Source organism: Neopelma chrysocephalum, unplaced genomic scaffold (genome assembly GCF_003984885.1).
Source record: "Neopelma chrysocephalum unplaced genomic scaffold, ASM398488v2 Primary Assembly neopelma1_85, whole genome shotgun sequence".
Lineage (NCBI taxonomy): Eukaryota > Metazoa > Chordata > Aves > Passeriformes > Pipridae > Neopelma > Neopelma chrysocephalum.
Window position 1 is genome coordinate 4,594,385 of NW_020897747.1, and position 14,089 is coordinate 4,608,473.

Sequence of the window (14,089 nt, forward strand, 5' to 3'; positions counted from 1 at the left end):
CGTGGGGCGTGGGGCGTGGGGCCGCCGGGGGGCAGCGCGGGCAGGGCGGGAGGGCGCGGGGAGCCCCGGGGTACCCTCCGCGGCCCTGTGCCCGCGGTCGGCGCCCGCCCCCCGCGGCGGCCGGGGAGGTGCGGGGCGGCCCCTTGGCAGCCGCGGTGTCCGGAGCGCTGCCCGCACCGCGCTCAGCGCCGCGGTTTTATTTATAGCAGGGCTGGAGAGCTGTGGAGCCCTGCTGAACCCGGAGCCCTGCTGCAGACCTCCTGAATCCTACTGAGCCCGGAGCCCTGTTGGAGCCCTATTAATTCCCAGTGAGCCCTGCCGATCCCTGCTATCCCGGAGCGCTGTGGATCCCGCGGGATGGCGGTGGCCGGCAGGTGAACAGCGACAGCGGCGGAGGGGGAGCGGGAGCTCGGGTTGCGGGTGTCTCACAGGTATGTGTGCGGGGGCTGCTGCTGCTGCTCACACGAGCTTTTAATTCCGTATTATTTTTTGAAGTTCATGTTTTATGTGTGCCGGTGCAGCCAAGGTCACCTTGAGCACGAGGAGGACGGGTTTCGCTTCCACTGTTCAGAGGTTTACAGGGGTTTTTTTGGTGTTTATTGGGGGATTTATATACTACATTGCCTGAGCACTGATTACAAGAAAAGGCAAATTGAATGTAAGAGCTAGCAGAGACAAAAGGATGACTGCATGGTTATATTGGTTCAAACTCCAGTTTGTATTGAGAACTCTGTGCTTCGGTGTCACCAGATGGGCTTTGTGGCAGCTTGGAGGGGGCACTAAGAAAGGCAAAAACGTTGGATTAAAGTTTTAGGCCTTGCTGTTGCAGATCCTAGCATAGAACATACAGCATGGGATCAGTCTTATTCCTTATGGCTCGTAGCTTGGCCACGACTGAAGTTTCTTTGCAGTGACAGAAGAGGAAGGTATTGCCACTTTACAGTTTCTCTAGGTGAAAATGCTGGGATTCCTATTTCAGTGTCTCTCCGTAACAGAGCAGTTTAATTTGTAGTGTTTTGCACATATATTTTACATCACTATGTTGTTTTGATATGTTTGCCCTTTCTTTTTTCTTTGGCGAAGGGAGAATTATTTGCTATGCTTATTATATAAACTGTAAAACTTCCATTTCAAAATAATAATGCAAGTTTAGACTTCTTTACTGCTTTTTAATCCCACAAGCCTGTAATGTCACTTATGTCAGCAGCATGTTCAGATTTAGGGGTGTGCTTTTTTATAGAGCACTCCTACTTAGGAGTTTGCAAACTGGTTTGACTACAGCTGGACCAGACACATAAAATATACTGTGAGATAGGATTGGGAGAGAACATTAATTACATTTTTGGTAGATCATAGGTGCCTTTGAGAAGCAAGTAATAAAAGAATGAGGTCATGGAGTGCAAGAGAATAGTAAACCTTGGAAAGTGGCTGAAATGTGTATCCTTGTGGCTACATGGTTTAAGCCATGCAGTGAAGAGCAGTGGAAGATTATCAAGGGACCATACTGACCTGTAATGGGAAGAAGAGCAGGAAGAGAGAATCATGCTGGAAGCTGATTGGTGTGCTGTGGAACTTGAATGTGCTGGGCTTTTTAGCATATTAAAATCGTGCTGATTTTTAGCTGCAATGAAACATCTTTAGAACCGAACTTTTATTGAAAGGTGAAAAAATACCAATTTACTAATTTATTACTAGATGCCCATCACTGAAATTCTGCGTGTGCTTCTGTATAGGTTTATATACATATATATATACACACATATGTATGTTATTATTTTGCAGTTTCTGATCTTCAGTTCCACTCCTGTGTCATGGATGAAACTGCTTTGTCCCTTGGAACAATAGATGTTTCCTATTTGTCCGCCTCAGCAGACTGCAGCATCAGTAGATGTAAGCATTCCAGTGAAGAATGGGTAAGTAAAAATTGTGAATGTTACTGGCCATATTTATTTTATTGTTTCTTCAAGTCGAAGGTGGACATTTTTATTGTTGTGAAGAACAAAGATAAGGCACTACCTCTCTTGTGCATGGTACAGTTTGGTTTTAATTTAACTTGAAATGTAAGGAGGAACCAACAGTTCATTCTGTGCCGAAGACTAATGTTGCTAGAAAAGAAAAACCCTATCAAACCCTATTGATAGTCTTACAGTCCTCTGGTGTAATGTTGCTAATTATTTTATGTAGCAGTAAATGTACAGAATCCCATTCTGGAGTAGCTCAAAGTGAAGCAGAAAGTCAAATAGAAAACTTGTTGCTCTTCTGCACGATGTAGTTTAAAATGCGCAGGTGAAAAGGAGCATGAAGCTGAAGATGCAAAGTTGCGTAGCCGTTGAAGCTGGAGCTTTTCATGCAATACAGAAGGCAGAAAAAAATGGTAGATATAAATAAGGAACCTATTAAAAGTCTGTGTCCTCTGTTGAGTGAGTCTTGGGATTTGGAGGAGACAAAGGGTCAGTGAGCAGACCGGGCTCGGTGGAGCCAAAAGAGCCACATGGGGACTGGGTTGATGCTGGTTGGTTTAGCAGCATAGGTCAGGAGAAATTAGACATGGATTGGGAGAGGAGGGCTTTGAACTTGATCTGGAAGACGAACTGAAGACATGTTTAGAGTTGAGGGGGAAAGACAGATGTCCTGGCAGCTGGCTTTTCTATCTAGCTAGAGCTAAATGACATCAGACAGCAAGCTGCAGTAACCAAGAGATCTGTGAGAAAGTGGGATAAGGGCAGGTAGGATAGAAGAGATAGGAAGGAGGTTTTCTAAGAAAGTAGTGGTGAGTTCAGTAAGGGGTTGGAGGCAAGCAGAAGAAGGACACTGTTACAAAGTTGGTTTAATTTGGTGTTAGCATTACAGAAAGTTGGAGAGAAAGGGATTATGGCAGGCTTAGGATCTTAATGCTTCTTTATTTCAGATGGAAGATTTACCCTTGGAATATTTCCCAAGTGACTTCAGTACTCTTGCCAAGTGTGATATATGCTCAATTCAGTTTTTAGGCATCTGCAGCATTGCTTTTGACTTTCTGGTTGTTTCTCACTGGGCTGAGTATATGATGATGTATTTGTGTTTTATAGCCCTTATGCTGGTTTAAGGTATTGGTTCTACCCTGCTGCTCTTCCACGTAAATGTGCTATTTTAAACATCATTTTGGTTTTGTTTTGGTTTGTTTCTGTAACTTCCCTTTTAATACTGAAAATAACTTCCCTTTGAATAAAATGTATGGTTTAGAAATGGCAACCCAGTGCTCATTCTCAGGCAAGCAATAATTCAGTAGACTTTAATTGGAACAATCAATATCTTTGAAAGCATACTTAACAGCAATTTTTACATAGTGTTCTAACATGGAGAATGAATTCTGTGAATCCAGCTACTTTGGATTATTTGGTTTTGTAACCTTCAGATAGACAGTGTAACCTTGGAGAAGGCACAGGGGTTCCTTTTTCATATCACTCTACACAAAACTGCTGGAAAGTGCCTTCAGAGTCTGCTGAGTTAATTTTTTGGATACATTGAGTCTTCTTGCAATTTTACAGATGTGATGTTCAGTTCAAGCTTCAAATGTATTGCTCATATTACAAGCACGTTTACACTATTGAGAATGTAGTTTACTGTTAATTTCTTTCACTTTTCTCAGCTGGCAGTTTCCTTGGTGTTTCTTAATTAGTTATTGTTTCTTTTAAAATTTTGTGTGTCAGCATGTGCTGCAGTGCTTAGATACATCAGCACCACACTGAGATTTTGCTTTTATTTTTTAAAATCACATCATCTGGAGATAACATAGTTTATTTTAGAAAAATCTTGGAAAAATTTGTGCTTTATGTAACTGAGGGGTAATTTTGTGTGTGTGTGTATGTGTGTGTCTGACAACTCCTCTTACTCAAAGTTTTCCCATAAACAGTAAAACATATATTTCTGCATATTTACACAGCGGTCTTTTGTTCTGCAGGGAGAGTATAACTCTCGTCCCACTCTTTTCCGATCTGCCACTTTAAAATGGAAGGAGGCTCTGCTGAGCAGAAAAAGGCCGTTTGTGGGACGATGTTGCTATGTATGCACTCCCCAGAGCCGGGTAAGAAGATTATAGACTGGATTATGTTTGACAATAATGCATAGTTGCAGCATAATGAAATTTCAGTAGTTTTCTTACTTTCAGAATTAAGGTCACAGTGTTTTTACTTCATAAAGTTTTGCACCATTGTTTGTGGTTATATTTTCTTTGTCATGGAATTAATGGATGACACAGACGTGCTCTGATATTTAGTCTCCCACCTTTCAGTGCAGATTTACTCCTTGCACAAAACTCTCCAGCTCCGCAGAATTATCTCTAGGAAACGGTGTGGCAAAATTATCTGCTCTGTTAAATTAATAACGGCAATTTGGTGCACATGAAAGTGTTAAAGCTTGCTTTTAGGACACTTTATTTCTCTATCCACAGAATAAATGCAGTTTCAAAACTAAGTAGTATACCTCCCTTCAAACTTCGTCAATCCTGTACATGAGAGAACAAGTCAGTTTTCTACACCTGGCTGATTCCTTGCTTCTCTGCCCAGCCTGGAAACAGGGAGTGCCAGTTGCAATAGTGGGAATATTTGTCTGCTGGGAACAGTGTCAAGATGGTGGCTCTAGAGAGGTTGTGCAAGCTGATTTAACTGATTGAACTGCGGTGGGCAGGCTTTCTGTAAGCTGAAGATGCAAAATGCTGATAAATGGCATAATATAGTTGGCAATCAGTTCATCCTGTAATTTGACTATGTGTACACCCTGGGCTTTAAATTGCACAGTTACACCTGCATTGAGCTCCATCATTGGCTGGACTAGAGTGAAAACTTGCTTGTCTCTTTGACCAAGGAGAAGTTATTATTTCACTCGATTCCTCTAACAGAGCAGAACATTCCAGCAATGATACACAAATGTGGTGTAGGAATCAAAATGTACTGTGAAGGCTACATATGATTTGGGCAAGACAAGCAATTAGATAAACTGAGACTACTTCCAATAGACAAGTCAAGTGCTTTGACTTGTGAAAAGATGTGTATGAATCCTCAATTTAGGGCTTTATACATTTAGTAACTAGCCTGTTAGTAATTAGGCTATTCGTCTCAAGCTGGGAATTACACTTTAAAAATAAAAATCTTGTTCTGTATTTTGTCCATTTAATAGGAGACTAATTAACTATCCTGAGATCCCTCTTAAGATAGGGGCATGACCTATTGAGCCCTTTATTGCCTTCTGCTATAAGGAGAAAATACCATCCTTGCACAGACAGTAACAAAGAAGATCCTCTCTTTAGACTCCAGATTTTTTTTTTTTTTTTGAACTGCCTTTTTAATTATTTCTCTTAAGGAAAAGGAATGAATGAGTGAGACAGCTTTCCTTAAGTGTGTTGGCCGAACTAACAGCTTGGTAGTGCTGAGAGTGGCAGGTCTTGAGTCTCCCTCTCATTTTCCTTCTTACTTTCCTAAGGGCTGATCGAGTTCACTAATCAAGCAGAAAACTACCTGCTTTATTCATTTAGTCTGGCTATCTTAGTTTTCAGTCTTGTCTGAATGAAGTTGGCTCATTAAGGGTGTGGTGAATGCTAGGCGTTATCTTAGTTAAGAGGTGAGGGATGGTGAGGGATAGTGTTCAGCAGGAAAGGGTAGGATGTGGTGGTGGGAGCTGGGCTTCTTGCACCAGTAGAGAGATCCTGTATTGGCTCAGTTGATCTCACAAAACAAGATCCTCTGCCTGACACAGGATTGAGGAAGAGTTAAATAAGGAAAAGCTAAAGTATGACGTTACAGCTGGAGGATGAGCTTCACAGAGCGAGGTTATAACTTAATGATTAGAGCACTGGAATGGATTTGGGCATTCAGTGGTACTTTGTTGCTGGTTTTTTTTGGGAGACCAAGAACAAGTCACTTCTCTTTGCCAGAACATTTCATCAGCTTTTAAGATCCACAAAAAATCACCAGTGAATAGTCAAAGAAATTAGCATTATCTTGAAGTTTCCTCTTAAGAACTTAAAGCAACGGTTGGTTGATTGAATGTACAGCACAGTTATGCTTTAGCAGGGGGGAAGAAGACTCTGTGCTCCCACTGTTGCCCATAATTTCTACCTGATTTGCAAATGACATAGGACACTTGTATATTTTAATTTGTGGCAAATAGTGTGTCCTAAAAAAAATACAAACAAATGACTCTTATCTGACTCCCATTGCAGAATTGGTGGTGAGGCTGTTCTGCAGCTCTGCTGCTGGTAACCATCTTTTTCCTTCACTGTCCTGTTTTTGTCTTCTTTGACATGTACAGTTCCAGTAGTTTTAGCTGTAATTCACTGCTGGCATAGTACCAGTTTTATAATCGCGTATTATCTGGATAGAAAGAAAGTAGCCTCTCGGTCAGAGTATTTCCTCAGAATATGGAAGATTAAAGTTTCGGTCTTCCTGCCAAGGAATATTTGTTTATCCAGAGTGGAACTGCTCCTAAACTCTTCCTAGTTAATAGCTTGGAATGTGGAGTCTGTAACAGGGATCTAGAAGGCTGGATTGAGTTTGTTGTTCAGGCAGAGCAGGAATGTGGAGATTTGCCACCAAACTATGGATGGATATCCTGACCCTTGGGCTATTGTTACATGATGCCTGATCTGCTGGCAAACTGGGTGTCACAGGCTGGGCGTCAACTTCTTGTGGTCATACTAATGCTGAATGTGGCTTAATAAAGTTCTGTCTAAAGATGAGTTCTGTATTATGACAAGTCCTGGTTTATATTGCGTCAGAATACAATGAAATATTGTGGCTTGAAGAATACAGCCAATGCAACCACGCAGTAAAGCCTAGAGAATACTTTGAAAGTATTGGAGTTCGGAATAGTGACTTGAATTTCATTTTCATTTTGGAACAGTTTGTGTGTACTGTATGAGCAGGTTCAGTGCTTTTCTGGTTTGGTTTTTTTTATAGTACAAATGGAAAACATTGCATTATCTTAAATGTTATGGTGAGTGTAATAGACACAGCTATTCTTATGTAACGAAATAATTCACCAGTCTTTTCTTTTCTTGGTTTTACAGGATAACTTTTTCAATTCTAGTATTCCTTCTTTGGGTCTACGTAATGTCATATATATCAATGAAACACATACAAGGTAATGTAGCAAGTCTTTCTTTTGCTTTTAAAATCCAATGTGTTCTGATTTTATGACAGAGAAATCTCTAGGGTAGTCCAGACTGAGTGAATATATATTGTGGTCCTAAAATGCAGGAAGAAGTGCTGCCTTCAGGAAAGTAATGTACTTGTTAAATTTGGCTGTGTGTATTTGGGAGCTGGGCAAAGTCCATTGGGGTTATAGACAAGGAGCGTAACCGTCAAACTTGTTTCACAAAAACCAGAGCACCTCTAGATCCTTTAGTGCAAATGGTAACATCTGTGGCATAATGCTGAGAAAAGCTGATTTATTCCTATGTGCAGAATGACTTCAGGCTTCATTTTAATTTACTGAGCAGATCTGGCTCACAATTTAGGCATTGACTATTATCAGTAATGGCAATTAAATCTGAATATGTCTTGAGATACTTTTTCTGCCTCAGTGGCAGAGTACAGCTCCTGAAAAATGGTGTATATAACCTAAAAAGGATGGTGTATCTTTGCACTAATGGAAGCATATCTTGAGTTCTGGGACAAAGATACTGGAATTAAGCACAAATATTCTGTTCTTTGGAAAGTTAATAATGCTTGCTAAGTTTTTTTACAATAATCATTAGCATAAGCAGGTCCTGCAGTGTTTGTCATAGAGTCAGAGCAAACAAAGAGAGGCCAACAGCCTAAAAGAAATGAGCCAAAGTGTCTGAGTGGAAGAAAGGCAGTATTGTGCTGTGCTTGAGAGGGAGGAAGCTAATGTTAGAGACTGTTCTTTATTACACTTGAATTAATTATGGTTTTTTTAAGAGTTGAGCTTGTAGTTTAGGATACAGAATAATAACTGAAATAATGTTTAAACTGTTTTTTTTTAAATTAGTTTCATAAGTCTGATTGAATCGTTTTGAATGGTCGAAGTTACTTAAATTGAAAATAAAAGGGCAAAAAAATATGGGTTAATGAACTATTCTGAAATAAATGCCTTTAGCTCAGAATGTCATTATGGTGTGAAAAATGACAGTTTTAATGAAGTTCTGTGGTCCCATGTGGTTACAAAGCCACAGTTTCCCAGCCTTAGACAGCAAGAGGGATTCTCTTTAACTGCTGGAGTACTGTAACTGTATTGAGACATTATCACAGCCTTTGGCTGAGGTATGACTGCCAGTTTTTTAATATATCTTGACTGGGTCCATTCTGTGTGGTTTTTATCTTTTCTCATTGCTATATGATCAGCAAACAGATTTTTCTAATTAAAATACATCTTGTCTAAGCTGTAAAACGAATGTAGAGGTCTTCATACCTTGACAGATACCTGCAATAGCTGTATGCTGCTGTGATGATATGTTCATAATTACGAAAATCGTTGTCAGAAAGAAACATATCCTTATCTTTGCTTTCTAGAAAAATGAGTAAGGCTCTCAAACTCCAAAGAGAAGGGGAAAAGGAAAAAAACAATTAAAACAGAGTTACCAGTCTGCTTCTCTGACAGCACGAATAGCAAAATTCTTTGTCCTTTGAGGCGGTCTGAATATTTGTGTAACCGTTATGTGTCAGACTGTGCCAGTGGCTTGTGCATGTTCACTCATCTTAATTACAGTGCAAGTGGCCTGTATGCTCAGGTAGTTTGGCCTTTTGCAGTGTAAAAGTTCTTCTCATCTTTCCTAGCTGTTTATAACACATGTATAAATTTACTGAAATGTGGTAGGGAGGTTTAACAGCCAAGATCAGTAACTCAGGTGATGACAAGCAGTGAGACCTTGGCGGCACTCCAGCATGGAAACCACCCACGGTTCAGTTTGGGACACTCGCTAGAAAATCAGCCATGCATTGCACCAGCAGACCTCAGGACAAGGGTTTTACATAATATTCAGTGCTCTGGTCTCTGGAACGGCCAGAATTTATTTTTTTGTCCAACTCTTAATTCTGACTGATGGCATCAGCTCTACTGTTCTGGGGTCCCAGTGTTTATTTTGTGGGGTGACCCACATAAGTGGTGGCTTGTCCAGTCCTGGCCTGGTGAGTAAGGGGGGTGAGGAGGAAAATACTAGTGCATATTCACTGCTGGGGACTGGATTTTTAGCCCTTCCTGTTTCACTTGCATCTTCTGTGATGTTTGATGTTCAAAGTAGCATTTTCTCAGGTGATTGCTGCTTATATGATCTAGACAGCAAAGGACAGGGTTAATTTGGAAAGAAGAGACCGTCCACGTAAGAGAAATTGCCTTAAACACTTGAATTTATAGAGATTTACTGTTATTCAGTGGTTCTGCTCCTGCTAAAACTTTGCAAGGAGAAGGTGTGTAGGAGGCACATAAAACTGGGTGTTTAAAAACACTGTGAGGGAAGAAAAAGTTACTAAAAAAGCATTTTTAGTTTTGATGGCTAATGCAAACTTCTTTTCAAAAGTATCTGTGAGAGTTTACCCTGTGCTTACGTGAGCAACTTTCCCAAGAGGACCCAGTGTGCCTTCAAGAAGTTGACAAACCTCTTAGCTGGGGATTTACTTTCCTCAGTGGAAAGTCAACAAATTGGAAATCACCGCTACCTCTTCATTTGACCTTGTTGAGCTGGGGAGTTGGTTCCAGCAGAGACAGAAAATGTATATGCTGGTTTGTTTGCTACTTTCCTGTGATACCATGGGTATTTTAAGGCCAGTGTCACTCTGCATTGAAGTGATGCAGACCCAGTTGTCTCAGATGTTGTGCTATGTATGAGTTACTTCATCTATAACATGGACATATTGGCAATTTACTAGCAGATAAAGAAGCTTTTAGGCAGCCCTTCATAAAACTTTACTTACTTTTGCTACTTAATTGTATTTTTAGGTATTTTTCATACTATTTTTTTTGGCACTCAAATATTTTGATAATCACCCTGAAATACCCTTTTTATTTTTGTAGGTACAGGGGGTGGCTTGCAAGACGGTTTTGTTATGTCCTTTTTGTGCAAGAAAGGGATGTTCATAAGGGTATGTTTGCCAAGAATCTGACAGAAAATGTGCTGAATAACAACAGGTAAGATAATGCAAAATAAACTGTTTTTTAAATTAGTATGTATGATATAAGAATTTGGAAACTGCAAGTTTTAGAAATCAGACTGTTTAAAATACCAGAAAATACAGTGTCTTTAGCACAGCCTTTCAGGGCTGTAGCTGGCAATTTCTGTTTGAATAGTAAAAGAGGGGATATGAGTGATGCTTAGTGGGGGAACACCAGCCAATACACAGAAAAATAAATTGCTACATGGGAGCTCTTCAAACTTTTGTTTATCGAATTCATGTAAGTCATTACCATCAAAGTCAGACTGCAGTCATTAGAAATTGTCAGTGTTTCAGAAGTAATAGGAAAGCAGCATTTTGAAGTACCCTGAGTGTACACCTGGAGCACGAGGCAAAAATACAAAAAGGCTATAAAGTGAAATTCCCACCCTTTACTTTGAGGAGCCTGTTTTCAGTTTCATAGACCACATTTTAAGTGGCATGTTGAGCCCCTGATTAGCTATTAAGGGATCAGTTTCCCCTGGACATAAAGAAATTCAACCACATGCCCCCTCCTTGAGCCTACTTTTGTCAGAAGGCACTCACTGCCTACATTAACATTCCTAATTCTCCTGAATTTTTAATGTTTGAGTCTGTCTGAAGATGATAGTGTTGCTTTTGAAAAGTAAAGCAGACTGCGTTGTGCCATATAGTATGTTAAACCACTTAATCTCTCTTAGATTTGTTTCAAATGGGAAAAATAGGCCTTCTATATTTTGTTACACTTTGTAAAACTGAGAATTCAAGGGGAACAATACTGTAGAAGTTCAAAATAGCAACTACATTAATCTATCTAATGAGGTAAGTGAAAGTGCTATGACAGGAAAAAGAAAATATTAAAAAAATGAGATTTCATCTGTTCTCCCTGAATTTTTACCCTTATTGACCATTTCTGAAAATTGGCAGTGACTTAATATTAGTACCTGTGATTTGCGTATATACTGTTTTATATGGTCGACTTTGAGTGTATTCAACCATCAACTGCATGTTAAATCAGAGCTTAGAAAACTACTGAATTAGATTGAATGCATGTGGAGTATACAATACTTCAGTGTAAATGTGTTTTTATGTTTGCAAGTTACTCCTGTAGTAATGCACAGTGCATTCCCAGCAGTTGTTGTCTTGGACTCTTCTGTCTCATACATTTTATTTTTCAATGTTAGAGTCCAGAAGGCCATAGTAGATGAAGCTTCTGAACCAAGTGCTCCAGGTAGTTTTACTCCAACGGATCCTAAAGCTATCAACAAAGTGAAGAAGAAAGCTAGGAAAATACTCCAAGAAATGGTAGCAAATGTGTCACCTGCTTTAATCAGGTGAGAAAAATGTCTCATTGGTGTTTTATGTGGGTGGAAGAATGGAAAAGCTCTTTATAATAACAACAGAGCTTGTAACACATAATGCATAAATAGTGAATAACTATTCTAAAAATAATACATTATTAATAAAAATCCCCTTTTTATTATTAGCTAACAAAATAGTAGTTATTCTTCATTTTCAGATGCAGCAGAAACCGTCTGCCTTTACAAGGGATGAATCTTACAAGATTAAATACAAACTTTTTTTCCTCCCAAAACTAGGTTTGGTACTAATGCTTAGACCAATATTGGCATAATTTCAGTCCCATACAGGCAAGAGCAGCTATCTGCAGCACCATGGACTGTGAAAGATCATTTTTCCAGTAGCCTATTCAGTATTCTAATCTGTAGTTATAAATACCTCAGAGAGAGTCTTGTTTTAGATAAAATCTTCTACTGTGATGTCTACCTTTACAACTAAGCATGAATTTGTCTCTGTCATGTTCCTAGTTCATCAACTTTTTGTTGCAAATTCTAGATTTTTTGTAACTCTTGTAAGTTCTCCTAGATACACTCAGTCAGCCAGCATATCACCTAATTAGCTGTAATAACTTAGTTATTACAGTTGATCTTAGGACCTCAGTTAACTTTCCCCACAGATAGTGGTCCTACCCTTTGAACCGGCTTCACTGAGGTTGGTCAGTATCCTAACTGCAGGAGGCTGAAATGTGGTTACTAACTATAGGTGAAAACTTGTTTAGCAATTGGATTTTACAGTATTTTTGTTTGAATATAAAGTAATCAGATTTTATGGCTTTGCTTTTAGTCATAGCGAAGCAATATAAAAGAGACGCAGAACTGAATGAAGCTTTTTGGGTTTTGTTTGCTCTTCCTTTAGGTTGACTGGCTGGGTGCTACTGAAGTTGTTTAACAGCTTTTTCTGGAATATCCAGATCCACAGAGGTCAAATAGAAATGGTCAAAGCAGCAACAGAGGTAAGGAAAGGTGGGAAAAAAATCTAATAAGGTAGATTTCTGATGTAGTGTCTGTGAATATTTACAGCACTTTCTCTTGTTATGAGAGTTTTGCTAAGTCTGTATGAAATGAGATTGTAGATAGAACTGTCTTGTACCTGTGAAATAGGGTTCTTAATTAAATATAATGCTCTTTGAGTTGTGTAACCTAAAATACTATGGGAATTCTGGTTTTACCTTTGCTTCAGTATCAAATTTTAAGTATCAGACTGCATGATTATCTCAGATAACCTGAATCCAACATTTTTCTTCTTTTTTTAAGCTGAGGCAGCCAATAATAAATTAGTAGATATATTTAGGATTTTTCACTTTTATCTTGATTTGGAATAAAAATCTTTAAGAAATAAACTCTTCCTATTTCTTACTAGCAGTACATTCCCAGTTCTTTGATACTTATTGAAATTGGTCAAACAAATTCCTAAATTCTACCATTTTCTTTACACTTGAATTGATTCTTTTTGCAGGATTTACCTTAGAAATATTGATTAGATAAATGAAACAAACAAACAAAAAAGGTTCCTATTATTTTCTGTTGTTTTTTGATTATAGTGTTTGGGAACCCCACTATTCACAGATCCTTGCTAGTATCTAATGGAAATACTAGTACTTTTGGTGACACTGAAGATTTGTCCACATCCCTTTAATTGTTTGATTATTGTCTGAAGAAACTGGGAGTATTAATTAGTGCTAATGTAATGCATGCAACTGAAAACTGCTGTCCATGAAAATTAAGTACGGTTGACTAAAAAAATCTCATTGTCACAGCTGAAGGAAAACCAGAAGTAAAAAAACTCAGTGTTGGTAACTGGAAAATACCATCAGTTCAGAGAAGATGATGCTAGCAATCTCAGTGAAGGATTTTAGAAAAGGAGTAATATTCCACATTTCTTACCAACTGCCTTCTCTCTCTTTTCCTTCTCTCCCCACCATAGATGAATTTGCCTCTTATCTTTTTGCCTGTTCACAAATCCCACATTGACTACCTGCTTCTTACATTCATTCTTTTCTGCCACAACATCAAAGCCCCCTACATTGCTGCAGGGAACAATCTCAACATCCCCATCTTCAGGTAATAACCTCTTCTTATTTGAAAAAGACTGAGGTGCCGGGATCTGACCTGCTGTGCAATATGTCTTATGTCCAAGTGCAAAAATATCTGAGTATTGCTGGGCCATCATGTATAACATGCTCAGAGAGAGAAGCTCTGTCATAACCTAAGTAGGGTAAGGAAGGGTATTCCTTCATCCTAGGAGTCTCAAAGTGGATAGGTGACTAGGAAAAGAAGACTGTGAAAAAGTGTGGTGAATGGAGAACACTTCATGAAATTTAGTGAGCTGGCTAATGGGCAGCAACACTACTGGGTGAATAATACTTCATGGGAAAGTACTCCACTTTAGTCTGTGTTTAAATTATTTTTCTGGTGGCTGAAGAACCTAAGGTCTTTTATGTAATATTTTGCCATTGAGACAGAATTTGGCCATAACTGATTTCTAAAAAGGCACTGGATATTGTAGGAAGTGATGAGGAAAGAAGGAGGATACCTTGACTTCAAGGGTATTTGCACCAGTAGGTGCTGGTCTGTGATAATCATCATGAGAAAGGCATTCAGGCTCTATAA

General features: G+C 39.1%; 1 protein-coding gene across 2 annotated transcripts in view; it reads left to right on the top strand.

Moving 5' to 3' along the window:
- The first annotated feature begins 153 nt into the window (after window positions 1-153).
- Window positions 154-14,089, top strand: part of GPAM (glycerol-3-phosphate acyltransferase, mitochondrial) — a 32,336-nt gene continuing 18,400 nt past the window's right edge. For both annotated transcript variants that reach the window (XM_027692143.1, XM_027692144.1), the window contains exons 1-8: window positions 154-431; window positions 1,783-1,913; window positions 3,941-4,063; window positions 7,043-7,116; window positions 10,006-10,119; window positions 11,306-11,455; window positions 12,336-12,432; window positions 13,404-13,540. In XM_027692143.1, coding sequence (XP_027547944.1) covers window positions 1,812-1,913; window positions 3,941-4,063; window positions 7,043-7,116; window positions 10,006-10,119; window positions 11,306-11,455; window positions 12,336-12,432; window positions 13,404-13,540 — 797 coding nt within the window. In that variant the 5' untranslated portion in view covers window positions 154-431; window positions 1,783-1,811. The remainder of the gene's footprint in view (window positions 432-1,782; window positions 1,914-3,940; window positions 4,064-7,042; window positions 7,117-10,005; window positions 10,120-11,305; window positions 11,456-12,335; window positions 12,433-13,403; window positions 13,541-14,089) is intronic.